Source organism: Phyllostomus hastatus, unplaced genomic scaffold (assembly GCF_019186645.2).
Source record: "Phyllostomus hastatus isolate PE091 unplaced genomic scaffold, TTU_PhHast_1.1 phas_scaffold_182, whole genome shotgun sequence".
NCBI classification, from domain to species: Eukaryota; Metazoa; Chordata; class Mammalia; order Chiroptera; family Phyllostomidae; genus Phyllostomus; species Phyllostomus hastatus.
The window spans coordinates 24591249-24604768 of record NW_025334013.1 but is presented as its reverse complement, the minus strand read 5'-3'; the positions used below and the strand labels follow the sequence as shown (position 1 = coordinate 24604768).

Sequence of the window (13520 nt, the reverse complement as noted above, 5' to 3'; positions counted from 1 at the left end):
TATTTAGATACTTGTTTTTTGTATTATAAAGGAATTTTAATATTTATTTTTGAATATAATATAGTACAAGAAATTTCATGCCACAATTAATTACAAAATACAAGAACAGATACAAAGTATTTCAGGTACTACCCACGTATAATGCACATCCATGTTTTTCCCTCAAAAATGTGGGCAAAAAAAGTGTGCGTTATAAATGGCAAAGTACCGTAGACTGTCTCGGTGTTTGGGAATTACTAATGACGTAGCAATAGCCTCGAGCACAGCTGCTTTGCAGAGTTCACTTTTGAAACTTAAAACTCCCGCCACCCGAGCAGCGCCACTACGACCCCGCCCATAATAGAGTCGTAGTCACGTGTCTAGCCTCTGCCTCGCGAGGGTTTCTGGGAGAGCGAGCGTCCCAGAAGCGGAAGTCCAGGGGCCTAACACGTCATTTCCCTTCTACGAGAGGAGCGCAACGGTTGTGTTTTTCCTTTGCTCTGTGGCTATATCAGCATGAAGGAGGTGAAGAGCGAGCGGGAGCGGGGGAGCCGGAGAAGGCACCGGGACGAGGACATAGTGGCCACGGCGGCGGTGGTGGTTAAGCAAGAGCGCCTCAGCCCGGAGGCCTCGCCCCCGGTTCACCGCCGCCCGGACTGCTCCCGCGGTAGCTCGTCCCCGCCTGCCGGCGATCCAGGCCGCCCTAGTCACCGCGGGACCCGAGCCCGAGGACACAGTCGGTAAGTGGGAAGCAGCCGGGTTGGACCTTCAGCCCTGCTCATTGAGAAAGGAGGGCAAGGCTAGCTTTGGAAACACATCTTGAATGCCGAACGCGGCGGCTTGGACTGCATCCTAAGGCGGTGGGAAGTGGTGCTTGTGTTATTGTTAACCTGTCACTGGCGTTGTAGATGGGCGTTAATGGACAGGATCCCGCCCATTCATCTCTGTGTGCCTACCACTTCAGGGGGTAAGGCCCAGCGGATAGCACTGATCATTCAAATGGAAATGAAAGGTTTTTCCCCTTCTGCCTGCAAAACGAGGGCGGGCGTTGCCCTTCCAATTGTCTGCCCCAAAAGGTTTCCACATGGAGGGCCTAGGACATCTACCTGACAGAACTAGGAAAAAAAAATCGTCTCTTGCTAGACTCGTTCATTTATTCATTCAGCATAGCTTTGCAGAGTACCCATTATGTGCTCAAGACTGCCCCAGGCACTGGGGCCAAAGGGGTAAGCGAGATAGATGGTCATTACCCTCTCAAATTGGTGTCCCCTAGACCTGAGAAAATAACTAGCAAATAAGGGAAGTAGCTTCCGTTAGTAACAAGCGTTAGGGGTAGGTTAAAGCAGTAATGGGATAGAGATTGGAGGGAAGTGGGAGACCTCTGTGAAAAGGTGCCCTGGGAGCTGAGGCCTGAAGGATAAGGCAAATCCAGCCTTGTAAGGGTCTAGGCAGGGGAAACGACACAGGCAAAGAACCTGGAGTGGAATTAATTGTGGTTGTTTTAGAAATAGAAAAAAGTCCAGTGTGGTGATCAAGGATGGTGGCTGGAGTGAGGTGGAAAGGGAGGAGACAGAGCAAGCAGATAAAGCTAGAGGCCTTGCTGATGGATTTAACCCTTGCTGATGGATTTAATGTGATTGTGGCGGGAGGGGTGTGGAGGGCTGTTGGTGGTGAGGCCAAATAGAAGAGAGGATGACTTTTAGGGTTTTTCTTAGCTTGAAAACAGGGGAGATGGTGGTGCCACTTACTGAGATGGCAAAGGCTGAGAGAAGAAAGGTTCTGATGGGTTGAGAAAAGAGGGTTCTGTTACCTTAAGTAGGAGAAGGTTTGGTAGGCAGCTGTGTCTGTAGGTCTGGAACGTAGGGGAGCCCTTATGCCAAGAAGATGCAGCTCCCTGCTCCTATAGTGTGAAAAGCAGAGACCTTCACAAATGTGGTGTTTGTGTGGTAGGTAGGCCTGATATTTGAAGGTAATTACACAGGGGAAGGGAAATAGAAGTAAAATACTGTTTATACCATTCTCTTCACAGGTCCCCGGCCAAAAAGAAAAAGTCCTCAGGGAGAAGAAGCAAGTCTCCTCGGAGTAACAGAAGCCGAAGTCCTCACCATTCAACAGTCAAAGTGAAGCAGGTAGGCGGGTTAAGATGGTTCGATGTTGGGTCCGGACCCAGAGCCCGTTACCGTCACAGCTGAAGTGTGTGTGTGTGTGTTCACCTGTTCCTACAATGGGCTGTTCTTAAAACTGGGTAGGTTTTTCTCCTACTTGTTTTGCTAAATGAAACTTTTTATTTTGAGATAATTGTCGATTCACTTGCAGGTGTAAAAATAATACGGGTATATACACCTTAACCCTGTCTCTCCCAATGGTGACATCTGTATAGTTGAGATATAAAACGCTTCCGGCACCACAAGGGTCCCTGGAGTTGTCCTTTTATAGTCACACCCCCTCCTGCCTGTCCTTTTATAGTCACACCCCTCCCGCCCTCAACCCTGGCAAATGCTAATCTGTTCTGCATTTCTATAATTTTGTCACTTCAGAACATACATATTTCTTAAATGTATTTCTAGGTATTGAATAATGTTTGTTATTCTTGAATTGAGATATTTTAAAATTACTATTACATTTTCATTTTGGCACAAGAGAAAGCTCGCTTTTTCTTTTTTACATATTTATTTTGTATATGACTAGTTAACTCTCTTTGTTAGTTCTCTTTTCTGTATATGATCCCCTTTAGGTGTGCCTGCAGGTACTCTTGTTTCTAGGGCTCTAAACATGGGCTTGCACAGTGAGAGCTGTGGTGTGGCAGTGGCATGGGACACACAGTCAGCGGGACCTTGCACAGAAACATAACCATCGCAGATGACTTTTCGAATGCAGCTTGTTCATAGATTGTGGACTGCCTTGAATTGACTGAATCTGTTCAAATTTCAGGAACGTGAGGATCATCCCCCCCGGAGAGACCGGGAGGATCGGCAACACCGGGAAGCGTCAGGACAGGAGCACAGGCGATCTAGGAACAGTGACCGAGACAGGCACAGGGGCCACTCCCACCAGAGGAGAGCCTCTGGCGAGAGACCCGGGAGTGGGCAGGCTCAGGGACGGGATCGAGACCTCCAGAACCTGCAGGCTCAGGAAGCGGAGCGGGAGTTTTATAATGCCCGACGGCGGGAGCACCGTCAGAAGAATGAAGTTATTGCCAGCGGTAATGAGTCTCAGGAGTTGCCTCCTCCACCTGCTGGCAAAAACAAAGACAAAGAGGTGCCCGTTAAGGAAAAGCCGAGCTTTGAACTTTCTGGGGCACTTCTTGAGGACACCAATACCTACCGGGGTGTAGTCATTAAATATAGTGAGCCCCCTGAAGCACGTATCCCTAAAAAACGGTGGCGTCTCTACCCCTTTAAAAATGATGAGGTTCTTCCAGTCATGTACATTCACCGACAGAGCGCTTACCTCCTGGGGCGACACCGTCGTATAGCGGACATTCCGATTGATCATCCCTCTTGTTCAAAGCAGCATGCGGTTTTTCAGTATCGGTAAGTACATTTGCAGAAAGGAACTTAAGTGTGAGCAGGCGCTAGTCTCAGTTAGTTAGGGTTACTAAAATTCGGGCTTTTTTTTTTTTTTTTTTAATTACCCGAGGACACTTTTTAATTGCTTTTAGAAAGGAAGGGAGATACAGAAACCTCGGTGAGAGAGAGAAGCATTGATTGATTATCTCCTGTAGGCACCTGGACTGGGGGTTGAACCCGTAGCCTAGGTATGTGCCCTGACAGGGAATTAAACCTACAACCTTTGTGTTAGGACAAAGCTCCAACCAACTGAGCCACATCAGCCAGGTCAGGATTACTGAGATTTTTGTGCATGTATGTGCAGAAGAGTCCATACCTGGCATATCTGAGATTAGTCTTGCGTATTGATCTAACTGCCCTTTGAATAAACATGTATTTGTATAAGAGCATTGAACTTGGTGTTGGGAATCCTGCCATTGCTTCTTACCAAGTATTTGACCTGGGATAAGCCACTCTCTGGGCTTTGGCTTCTACCTACCTCGCAGGGCTATTATGAGGGTTAAATGGAAGTCCAATTGAGAATGCCTGGCTTATGTGTTGGCTTTGTCTGTGTCTTGAAAGTTTGCATAGTACACCTGTTACAGTTTGGTCCTCACCACAGTCCTGTGAAGTGGGTGGCACAGGTCTTAAATTCCCATCTGACAGGTGAGAAGACTAAAGTTCGGCAAAGCCAAGTGACTTGCCTAACAAATGAGCCACAGAAGAACTTTGGCTCAAATCTCACTCCCTTAACTCTGAGATCCAATCTGCTTCATTTCCCTGCCCTGGCTGGGCAGCTCAGTTGCTTAGACCATTGTCTTGATTTGCCAAGGTTGTGGGTTGGATCTCTGGGCAGGACACATGCAAGAAACAACCAATGAATGCATAAGTCAGTGGGACAACAGATCAATGCGCCCCCCCCCCTCTGAAAATCAGTAAACTAGAAAAATCTTTATTCACATTGGGACAGGAGATAAAATAAGTTGCAATATAGGTGAAAGAAGCATTAGATTGATTATAAACGACACCAAAAAAAAGTATTTTCTTAACTATGGCAAGAGGCTTTGGATTTTGCATTTCAAGCTTCTGATCTACTGTGGATTTCCTGTCCTGCAGTGACCAGGTCTCACCTTTCTAATAAGTATTGTTGAACTTGCTCCTACTTTCTAGATTCAAGGCCATACCTTCCCCTTGATTTCTCAGAGTTTGAACTTGAACTGTGTTAAAGCCATGTTATTTACCTCATCTAGGCTATATTAGCAAAAAGCTGGATGATCTGAGGCAGGATTTGGCCTACAGTTTCCTCTTTTTTTTTCTTTTACATTGAATTTATTGGGGTGATATTGGTTAATAAAACTATAGAGGTTGCAGGTGTACAGTTCTATAATACACCTGTATATTGTATTGTGTGTTCACCACCACAGGCCAACTCTCCTTCCATCACCATTTATCCCCCCGTACCCTCTTCCACTTCCCCACATCTCCCTTAGGTTTCTCTCTCTCATCTCTTCTAGGCTTGTGGAATATACCCGTGCTGATGGGACAGTTGGCCGCAGGGTGAAGCCCTACATCATTGACCTTGGCTCGGGCAATGGAACATTCTTGAACAACAAGCGCATTGAGCCACAGAGATACTATGAACTGAAGGAAAAAGATGTGCTTAAGTTTGGGTTCAGCAGCAGAGAATATGTTCTGCTTCACGAGTCCTCTGATACTTCCGAAGTAGACAGGAAAGAAGATGAGGATGACGAGGAGGAGGAGGAAGTATCCGACAGCTAGCGAACTAAGAAACAAACTCTTGAGAGACCTTTCTTTTCTGCGAAGGCTTTGCGATGGACTCCGGAGCACCAGGTGCTCTTTGTAATGCCTCTTATTGCCTTAAGTCTTTATGTTTGGTTGGACTTTTTTCTGTGACATGTCAGCCACTTGCCTGTGGGCATATGTTTTCAGAACAGTCTCACCAACACATCGTGTTTCGTAGAAGCATCGTGGCTTTTAGTTGGTGCTTTCAGAACTGCTGCCTAGGAAACTAAACCCTTGGCTAAAGGGAAATTGTGGCTTGTTCTCTTTGTACAGATACTTTATTTATAGGCTTTGTGAACTGGGTTTGTTTTGTTTTTGTTTCTGGGGCAAATCCCTTAACAGAATCTTTCTAAGCTTTGGTTATCACCAAAACAGCCTCCAGTATATACCAAAGCTTTGAACTGGTTGAGCTCTTGAGTCACAGAAGTTGATTTTGCACTTCTTTTTTGGGGGGTGGGGGGTGGGAGTTTACCACATGACCTCATTGTTGACTGTTGGACTTAAACGGATGCTTTGTGGAGTCTGATGAAGCATGTGACTGCAGGAAGATCATGACGACTGCCCTCGGGTGCTGATTTCACGTCACAGGAGGCTGGGATGCGCTGTGGAGCGGCTTCCTGTGCGAGAATTCTGATTTCTCCGTGCAGCATGTACATAACACTTTTGATCACCTTATCTTTTCTTAACTTCATATTTTTATTCAAACGTTATCTCTTATTTTTTTTCTTTTTTGAGGAACACTGTCATCATGTGGCAGGGCCCTCGCTTTATTCTAACAACATGTGTACATGTCTAAACAAGGTTGTGTAGTTTACGTTTCATCTTTTTAAAAAACATTTAGAGAGGTGGTATTTACCTTCCCAAAGCTAGAAAGCCTGGGAATCGCCCAACTTTCCTAATTTTCCACTAAAGGGATCTGTGTAAGTAGAAAATGCGTAACAACTTCCATCTATATTGTGTTGTGTATATATAATTGTGTGTGAAAGAGCTGCACACTGATTTTCATATGAGAATGTTTTGTGATGTAAATGTAATACTACATTATAGGCAAAGGCCTCCCTGCATTTGAAGAGCAGGTTTTCATTTATATGTATTTTTGGGATGCAAAATAATAAAATTTGTAAATATAGCCCCATATCTTGGCGGGTGAGTGTTGGTCCTGTTGAAGCACCAGTGTTTTCTGAATTGGCAGCGAAGGGGTTTTCCTTCCCAGGATGGTCAGAGTTGGGGCAGGTCATATGTAGCGGGCCCCACTGATTCACCCTCAGGTGGGATGGAGAGAAGAGAGAGAGGATGCAACTCAGTCATTGCTGCTGGGAAGTCATTGCTCTCCTATTCCTCTTGGGTTGACACTTAACGATGCTATTAGATTATCTTCTTTATATTGTTTTTCCATTAAGGTCTCACATACCCTTGTGTACTCAGGGGAGTGGCTGACTAATCTTTATTCAAAAGAAATGAAACTTTCTTTGAAGAGTGAACACTTAATAAGATTAGTTAGATGTAAGGTTAGATGAAGGGAAGCTATAACCATGTAAGAGCGATTACCGACCCCTGCACCATGTTGGACGTGGGCTATTGTAGCAACTATTTGTTGAATTTTGATACGTCACATAGATCACAGATTGCATATGTGCATGGGTTTTTTTTAAGAAACGGGGGATTCAAGAAAAGACACTACCCATGTCCAAAGCCAGATATCACCAGCAGAGTTCTTATTTGAAGCTGATATAATCCTAAAGCTTTCTCCTGAGTTAATTCATTGCTTAGAAACTAATGTTCATCTAAGCTTTTTTGCAAATCCTTTATTACCTACATTTTCTCCACCATGGTTGGCTTCTCTGTAAATCATTGTCAAAATCAAGTTATCTCCAGAACAGCCCTTTGCTTCTGGGAGCTTCCCCCAAATCCTCTGTGGTGGTCTACATGTCTGCTGAGGTGTGCGACTGAATCTTTAGATTTCCCCATCAAGCCTTTTCCTAGTCATCTGGTTCCCTCATTCAAACACTGACCAAGGAGCTCATTAAACGCAGCTGGTGGTGCAGCTTTCAGATACTTTATTGTGTCCTGGTGATAAGTGAAGGCAGAGTAGTCAATGCAGTTAACTGAAATTTTTTAAATTGTTTTATTGAGTATGTTTGATATGGTACCCAAATGGTTATATTTTTTAACATGTTTCCCTTTGGGGAAATTGTGGATGTGAAGAATGAAATGATACAATGTTAATCAAAGCCTAAGAGGGACACGCACAACATGCCCGCAGTGTTCCTGGGTATGTGAGTTTATATCAACCGAAAAGGCTACTTGATCTACATTAAAGCTTCAGAACTGAAAGCTTCCCTGGGTCTCTTGGGTAAAGCTTCCAGTATTTTTATCAAATGGGAAACCATTTTAAGACCGTCGATGTGTTCACTGCACTCTAAAGTGGATTAACTCACTAGAGCAATGGTTGCATTAGCTTACTGTGCTAGTGTTTGGTTTACAGCTCCCAGAAGCAGGGAGCAGTAAGATGGAAGGAGACTGCACTGGGACAAGGGGTGGCACTTAAGGCATTCCTTAGAGACCAAGTGGATTTCCACCCAGTTGTGAGGAGGGTATTGTTCCAGACGGAGCAGCCCAGTGCACAGCGGGGCTGCAGTGGGCATGGTGGAGAGGGCCCTGAAAAGCTGGTAGTGGTGGAGCCGGGAACTGTAGGCTCAGGGGCCATTCCTCTGGACTGTGGCTTCCCACCTCCCTGGCAGAGCTTAGTGGGGCGATGTGAAACAGGCTGTCCTGTTCATAAGGGGTTCAAGGAAATCGCAGTGGGTAGGGTTCTCAGGGATAGAGAGTGGCTCAGGCAAACCCTCGCCTCACCCCACCAAGTCAAAGCCAGAGCTGCTTGGAAATCATCATAGTGGCTCATAAAAATAGACAAATTTTCAATAATTGGGTGCCTAAGAAGCGCTATGAACCAGGACCTCAATAATAAAATTGGCAATACCGAGGAGCACTTTCTCTGTGTGAAGCACAGTTCTAAGCATTTTACATGTATACTACTGACACCTTAATTCATTTCTTCCTCATAAGCCAGGCTCCTTTCATCATTCCACTTTGCGGATGGGTACACTGAGGAACAGAGAGGTAAGCTCACACAGGGTAGGTAGGATTGGAATTCAAACCCAGTCACTCTGGTTGCAGACACCACATTCTTAACCACTGTCTCTCACAGCCATGGGATGGACAAGGTCTGGCTCTGGCAGAGCGACACCATCAGGAGCCGCAGACACTGCTGGACAGGAGAAGCACTGGGGGACTGTGGAAGCTCAGAGGAACCATGTTCAACAAGCCTCCATAGTCAGGGAAGAATGAGCAGTTAGAAAAGGCCGGGGTGGGGGGATGAGGAAAGAAAGGAAAACATATTTCTACACAGAGAGACGAGTAGTCAGAAATACCTGAGCTGAGCCCTGACCGGTGTGGCTGTGTTGGTTGGGCATGTCCCTCAAAGAGAAAGGTCTTGGTGGTCAGGGTACATGCTGGGGTTGCAGGTTCGGTCCCCAGATGGGGCATGCATGAGAGGCAGCCGATCAATGTTCCTCTCTCTTTCTTCCTCCCTTCCCCTCTGTCTAAAATAAATAAAATATCTTTTTTGAAAAAGAGAAATAAATAGCTGAGGTGATAAACTAATGAGGCTTTGGAAACAAAGTTCAATAGGGAGAAGAGGCTGAGTGAGACCTGGATTCTGATAATGATGGCTAAGTTATTTTTCTGAAATCTGAAAACAGTCAAAATTTCTGGATAAAATATAAGCAAAAAAAAAAAAAATCTTAAAGCATCCAAGAACTGACAAAATAGTAAAAAAGTGATCAGTCCAAAAGTGAAGATAAATAAGAATCCAGAGAGAAATGGAGCCCAGATGCCTGGAAAGCACATTTGATCTAAAGGCCAACCATATTTGATTCTAGCAAATCAGACCTTACCCTAGGCTGCATGAGATAGAAGCCAAAACCCAAAGCCTACATACAATGGGTAGTATACTATTATATGGGTGTGTTTCTCACACACACATATAAAAGCTGGTGTGTGAAAGGGCTATAATTTTAAGAATAAAGGAGTGGATCAGAAATCAGATCCTCTCAGGTATTTGTAGCCTGGGAATTCAGGAAACCTCCAGCCTTGAACTCCATTTAAGGTGACCTTGTACTATTAGTACTTTCAGGTGTCTGATAGAAATAGATGAGCCCTGGCTGTGTGGCTCAGAGGACTGAGCACTGGCCTGTGAACTGAAAGGTCACCAGTTCAATTCCCAGTCAGGGCACATGTGTGGGTTGAGGGCTGGGTCCCCAGTAGGGGGTGCACAAGAGGCAACCACACGTTGATGTTTCCCTCTCTTTCTCCCTCCCTTTCCCTTTGTCTAAAGATAAATAAATAAAGATCTTTAAAAATAGGTGAAATTACTCTTTGGAGGGACTTTTTAATTCCTCTCCAGTTATTTCCAAATTTCCCCCAAATATACAAGCACACAACAAAAGGCACTGTAGATGAAAACCAACAGAAATAACATAACAGAAACTGATTCTCAAAGAGCTTCAGGTACTTGAATTACAAAATAACTATAAAATGTTCATGATCGGTGGGAATTGACTGTGGGAGTGGGGGTGGGATGAGTGAAGGAGGGCAAGGGGGGGAAATTGGGACAACTGTAAAAAAATAACAAAATAATCCTTAAAGAATATACCTCTAAACAAAGAAAAAACATAAAATGTTGACCATAGCTATTTTCTAAGAAATAAATGACAAGCTTGAAAATACAAGGAACAAGAAACAGCAACAAATGAAATGGGAGTTATTTAAAAGACCAACTAGACTTGAGAAATGAACCATACAGTAACTATACAAAAATCCATCAATGGGCAGCTTTAAGAGAAGCTTCAGTGAAAATTAATGAACTGGAATATAGGCCAAAGAAAACTATCCATGCACATAAATTTATTTTTTTAAACATTTTATTTATTTAGCCCTGGCTAGTGTGGTTCAGTGGATTGAATACTGGCTTGCAAACAAAAGTGTCATTGGTTCGATTCCCAGTCAGGGCACATGCCTGGGTTGCAGGCCAGATCCCCAGCAGGGGACCACACAAGAGGCAACCACACATTGATGTTTCTCTTCCTCTTTCTCCCTCCCTTCCCCTCTCTAAAAGTAAATTAAAATATATATATATATATATATATTATTTATTTATTTCTAGAGAGACAGGGAGGGATGAGAGAGATGTGAGACATGCATCAATTGGCCACCTCGCACACACCCCCAGCCAGGATCCTGGCCTACAACCCAGGCTTGTGCCCTGACAGGGAATTGAACTGGCGAGCCTTCAGTTTGTAGTTTGTTGCTCAATCCACTGAGCCTCTCCAGTCAGGGCATGCATATAAATTTAACAACTTAGATGAAATGGACCAATTCTTCAAAAATTATGTTACCCAAATTCACTCTATGAAATAAATCATCTGAATAGTCCTATAAATATTAAAGAAATGAAACTTATTTTAAAAGCTGTCAAAAAGAGCCCTGGCCGTGTTGCTTTGTTGATTGGAGCGTCGTCCTGTGCACCAGGGGGTTGTGGGTTCGGTACCCAGTTGGGTCACTTGCCTGGGTTGCGGGTTTGACCCCTGGTCAGGGTGAATACAGGAACCAATCAATAGATGTTTCTCTCTCTCTCTCCCTTCATCTCTCTCTAGCACCAACAGACATGGACTCAGGTGAGGGTTAGGAAAAAATATGCTTTAAAAAAAGCTTCTGGCCCTGGCTGGCATAGCTCAGTGGATTGAGCGTGGGCTGTGAACCAGGCATTGCAGGTTCAATTCCCAGTCAGGGCACATGCCTAGGTTGCAGGCCATGGCCCCCAGCAACTGCACATTGATGTTTCTCTCTCTGTCTCCCTCTCTCTCTCCCTTCATCTCTCTCTAGCACCAATAGACATGGCCTCAGGTGAGCGTTAGGAAAAAATATGTTTTAAAAAAAGCTTCTGAAAAGAAATATTGAGACACAGATGATGACGGTTTCACTGGAGAATTCTATCAAATATTTCAAGAATTAGCACCATTCTATACCACCTCTTCTTGAAATTAGAAGAGCAAGGAACACCTCCCAATTCATTTTATAAGGTCATAATTATTTTGGAACCAAAGCCAGAAAGGAAAGTACAAAGAAAAAAAAAGGTTATAGTACAACATCCAATGAATTTAGCCATAAAAAGTCTCAATAAAATATTAGCAAATGGAATCTAGCAATATATAAGAAGAATTATACCATGGCCAAGTGCAAGGCTGGTTCGACACTTGGAAATGATTCTATGTGGAGCACTATACCAAGAGGCTGGAGAATTAATTGACACAACCATATCAATTAGGTAGGAAAAGTATAGGACAAAACTCAATACCCATTCATGATAAAAACTGTCAGTAAACTAGAAATAGAAGGGAACTTCCTCAACTTGATTTAAAAAATCTGCAAAAACCCTGTAGCTAACATCACACTTTATGGTGAAGAACAATACTTTCCTCCTAAGGTAGAGAACAAGTCAAGGCTGTCCACTCTGACCACTCTCATTCAACATGGAACTGGAAGTCCTAACCAGCACAGTAAGGAAAGAAAAGGAAATAAAAGGCATACAGGTTGGAAAAACCCCTCCTGGAACTAATAAGGGAGTTCAGCAAGATCCCAGGTTACAAAAGCAACACACAAAAGAAATTACCCAGAATGCAGCAGAAAGAAACAAAAAGATGACAAAAAGACAGTTACTGGGGGGAGGGAGGTATAAGGGGACTAAATGGTAATGGGAAAAAGGTGCAATAAAGATTGAATTTTTAAAAAGACAGTGGGTAAAAAGAATAAAGGATTATTATATTTAAGTTCCAGAAGGAGAGAGAAAATGAGTCAGAGGCATATCTAAAGAAAGATAGCTAAGAATTTCCCAGAACTGGTGAATTTCCACAGACTGTAGAAGCCCAAAGAAAGGGAGAAACGAGGGAGGGAAGGGAGGAAGGAAGGAAAGGGAATCCTACCTAGATTCATGAAAGTGAAATTTGCAGAACCTTGAAAAATGGAGAGAGTTGAGGCTGGAGAGATAAGGGGCCAAGTGAAAACAAAGTTATAAGAAGACTGGACTTAATGAAAAAAGCTAACAGTTAGGCAGTGTTATTACCGGCCAAGCCCAGATAGACCTGCAGTGATTTACTCCTGGCAGCAATGGTATTAGGTAAGTACTATTATTACCTCCATTTTACAGATGAGAAAGTTGAGACAAGAAAAGTTTGGTTACTTGCTCAAGGCGGCACAGCTTTCAGTGGCAGAAGTAGGATTTTTTTAAAAAGTTCTGTTTTTTTTTAATCCTCGTCCAAGAATATGCTTATTGATTGGGGGGCGGAGAGGGGGGGCGTGGATCTGTTGCCTCCCATACACACCCCAACCCAGGTCAAACCGGCAACCTAATGGCAACCTACACATCGTGGCCTGACCAAACCCCAACCTCTCTGAGTACAGGAAGATGCTCCAACAAGCCGAGCCCTGGGGCCAGGTTCTACAAGTAGGATTTTGAAAAAGGTAGTTCTGGCTCCAGTTTACGTCCCCAACCACAACACAAACTGTACCTAGTACCTGACTCTATAGAGGGCATGAGAAGCCGTTGAAAGGTTAAAACCAAGGGAAAGACATTACATTTGTTTTCCGGACAAATTATCTTGGCGCCACTGTGGATCATGGATTAACTGCAGCAAAGTGTGGAAACAGGAGTCTATTGGAATAATGTAGTCCCAAATAGGGAGGGCCTGGATGAACGAGGGAGGTGGTAGAAGCAAATGGGTTTGCGGGGTCTACCAGGCCAGGGAACTTGGTTCTGGACGGGATAAAGGGCTGAAGGTGAGTTTTCTCACTTGGGCGATTAGGTGGACAGTGAAAGTCATTCACTGAAGGGACTTAGGAGTCTGGTTTGGGCACTGTCAGTTTGAGGAACCTGTAATGGTCAGCCATCCACGAAGAGCTGAAACGCCTGTAGTACCAAAACCCGAGAGTCCCACTACCAGGGCACCCCAAGCAGCGCGCGCGCGAGCGGGAGGCCCAGAGCGCCGCGCGGCTAGCGTCTCCGGTAGCCACGTGCGCAGGCGCAGTGAGGCCCAGGCGCCCCCTGGCGGGCTGTGGCGCGCAGGGACCGCCCCC

At 44.5% G+C, this 13520-nt stretch overlaps 1 protein-coding gene across 1 annotated transcript; it reads left to right on the top strand.

Annotated features, from left to right (window-relative positions):
- The first annotated feature begins 453 nt into the window (after positions 1-453).
- Positions 454-6055, top strand: SNIP1 (Smad nuclear interacting protein 1). Its single transcript, XM_045859058.1, has 4 exons — positions 454-719; positions 2009-2108; positions 2911-3512; positions 5042-6055. Exons 1-4 carry the CDS (start codon positions 496-498, stop codon positions 5304-5306), a joined length of 1191 nt encoding a protein of 396 aa, XP_045715014.1. The 5' UTR covers positions 454-495; the 3' UTR covers positions 5307-6055.
- Positions 6056-13520: the final 7465 nt, after the last annotated feature.

Bases quoted from the DNA above. Each gene is read 5' to 3' on its own strand.
- SNIP1 (XM_045859058.1), top strand. From the start codon at position 496: ATGAAGGAGGTGAAGAGCGAGCGGGAGCGGGGGAGCCGGAGAAGGCAC. The intron at 720-2,008 runs GTAAGTGGGAAG...TTCTCTTCACAG, and splicing joins CGAGCCCGAGGACACAGTCG to GTCCCCGGCCAAAAAGAAAA. The intron at 3,513-5,041 runs GTAAGTACATTT...CATCTCTTCTAG, and splicing joins CATGCGGTTTTTCAGTATCG to GCTTGTGGAATATACCCGTG.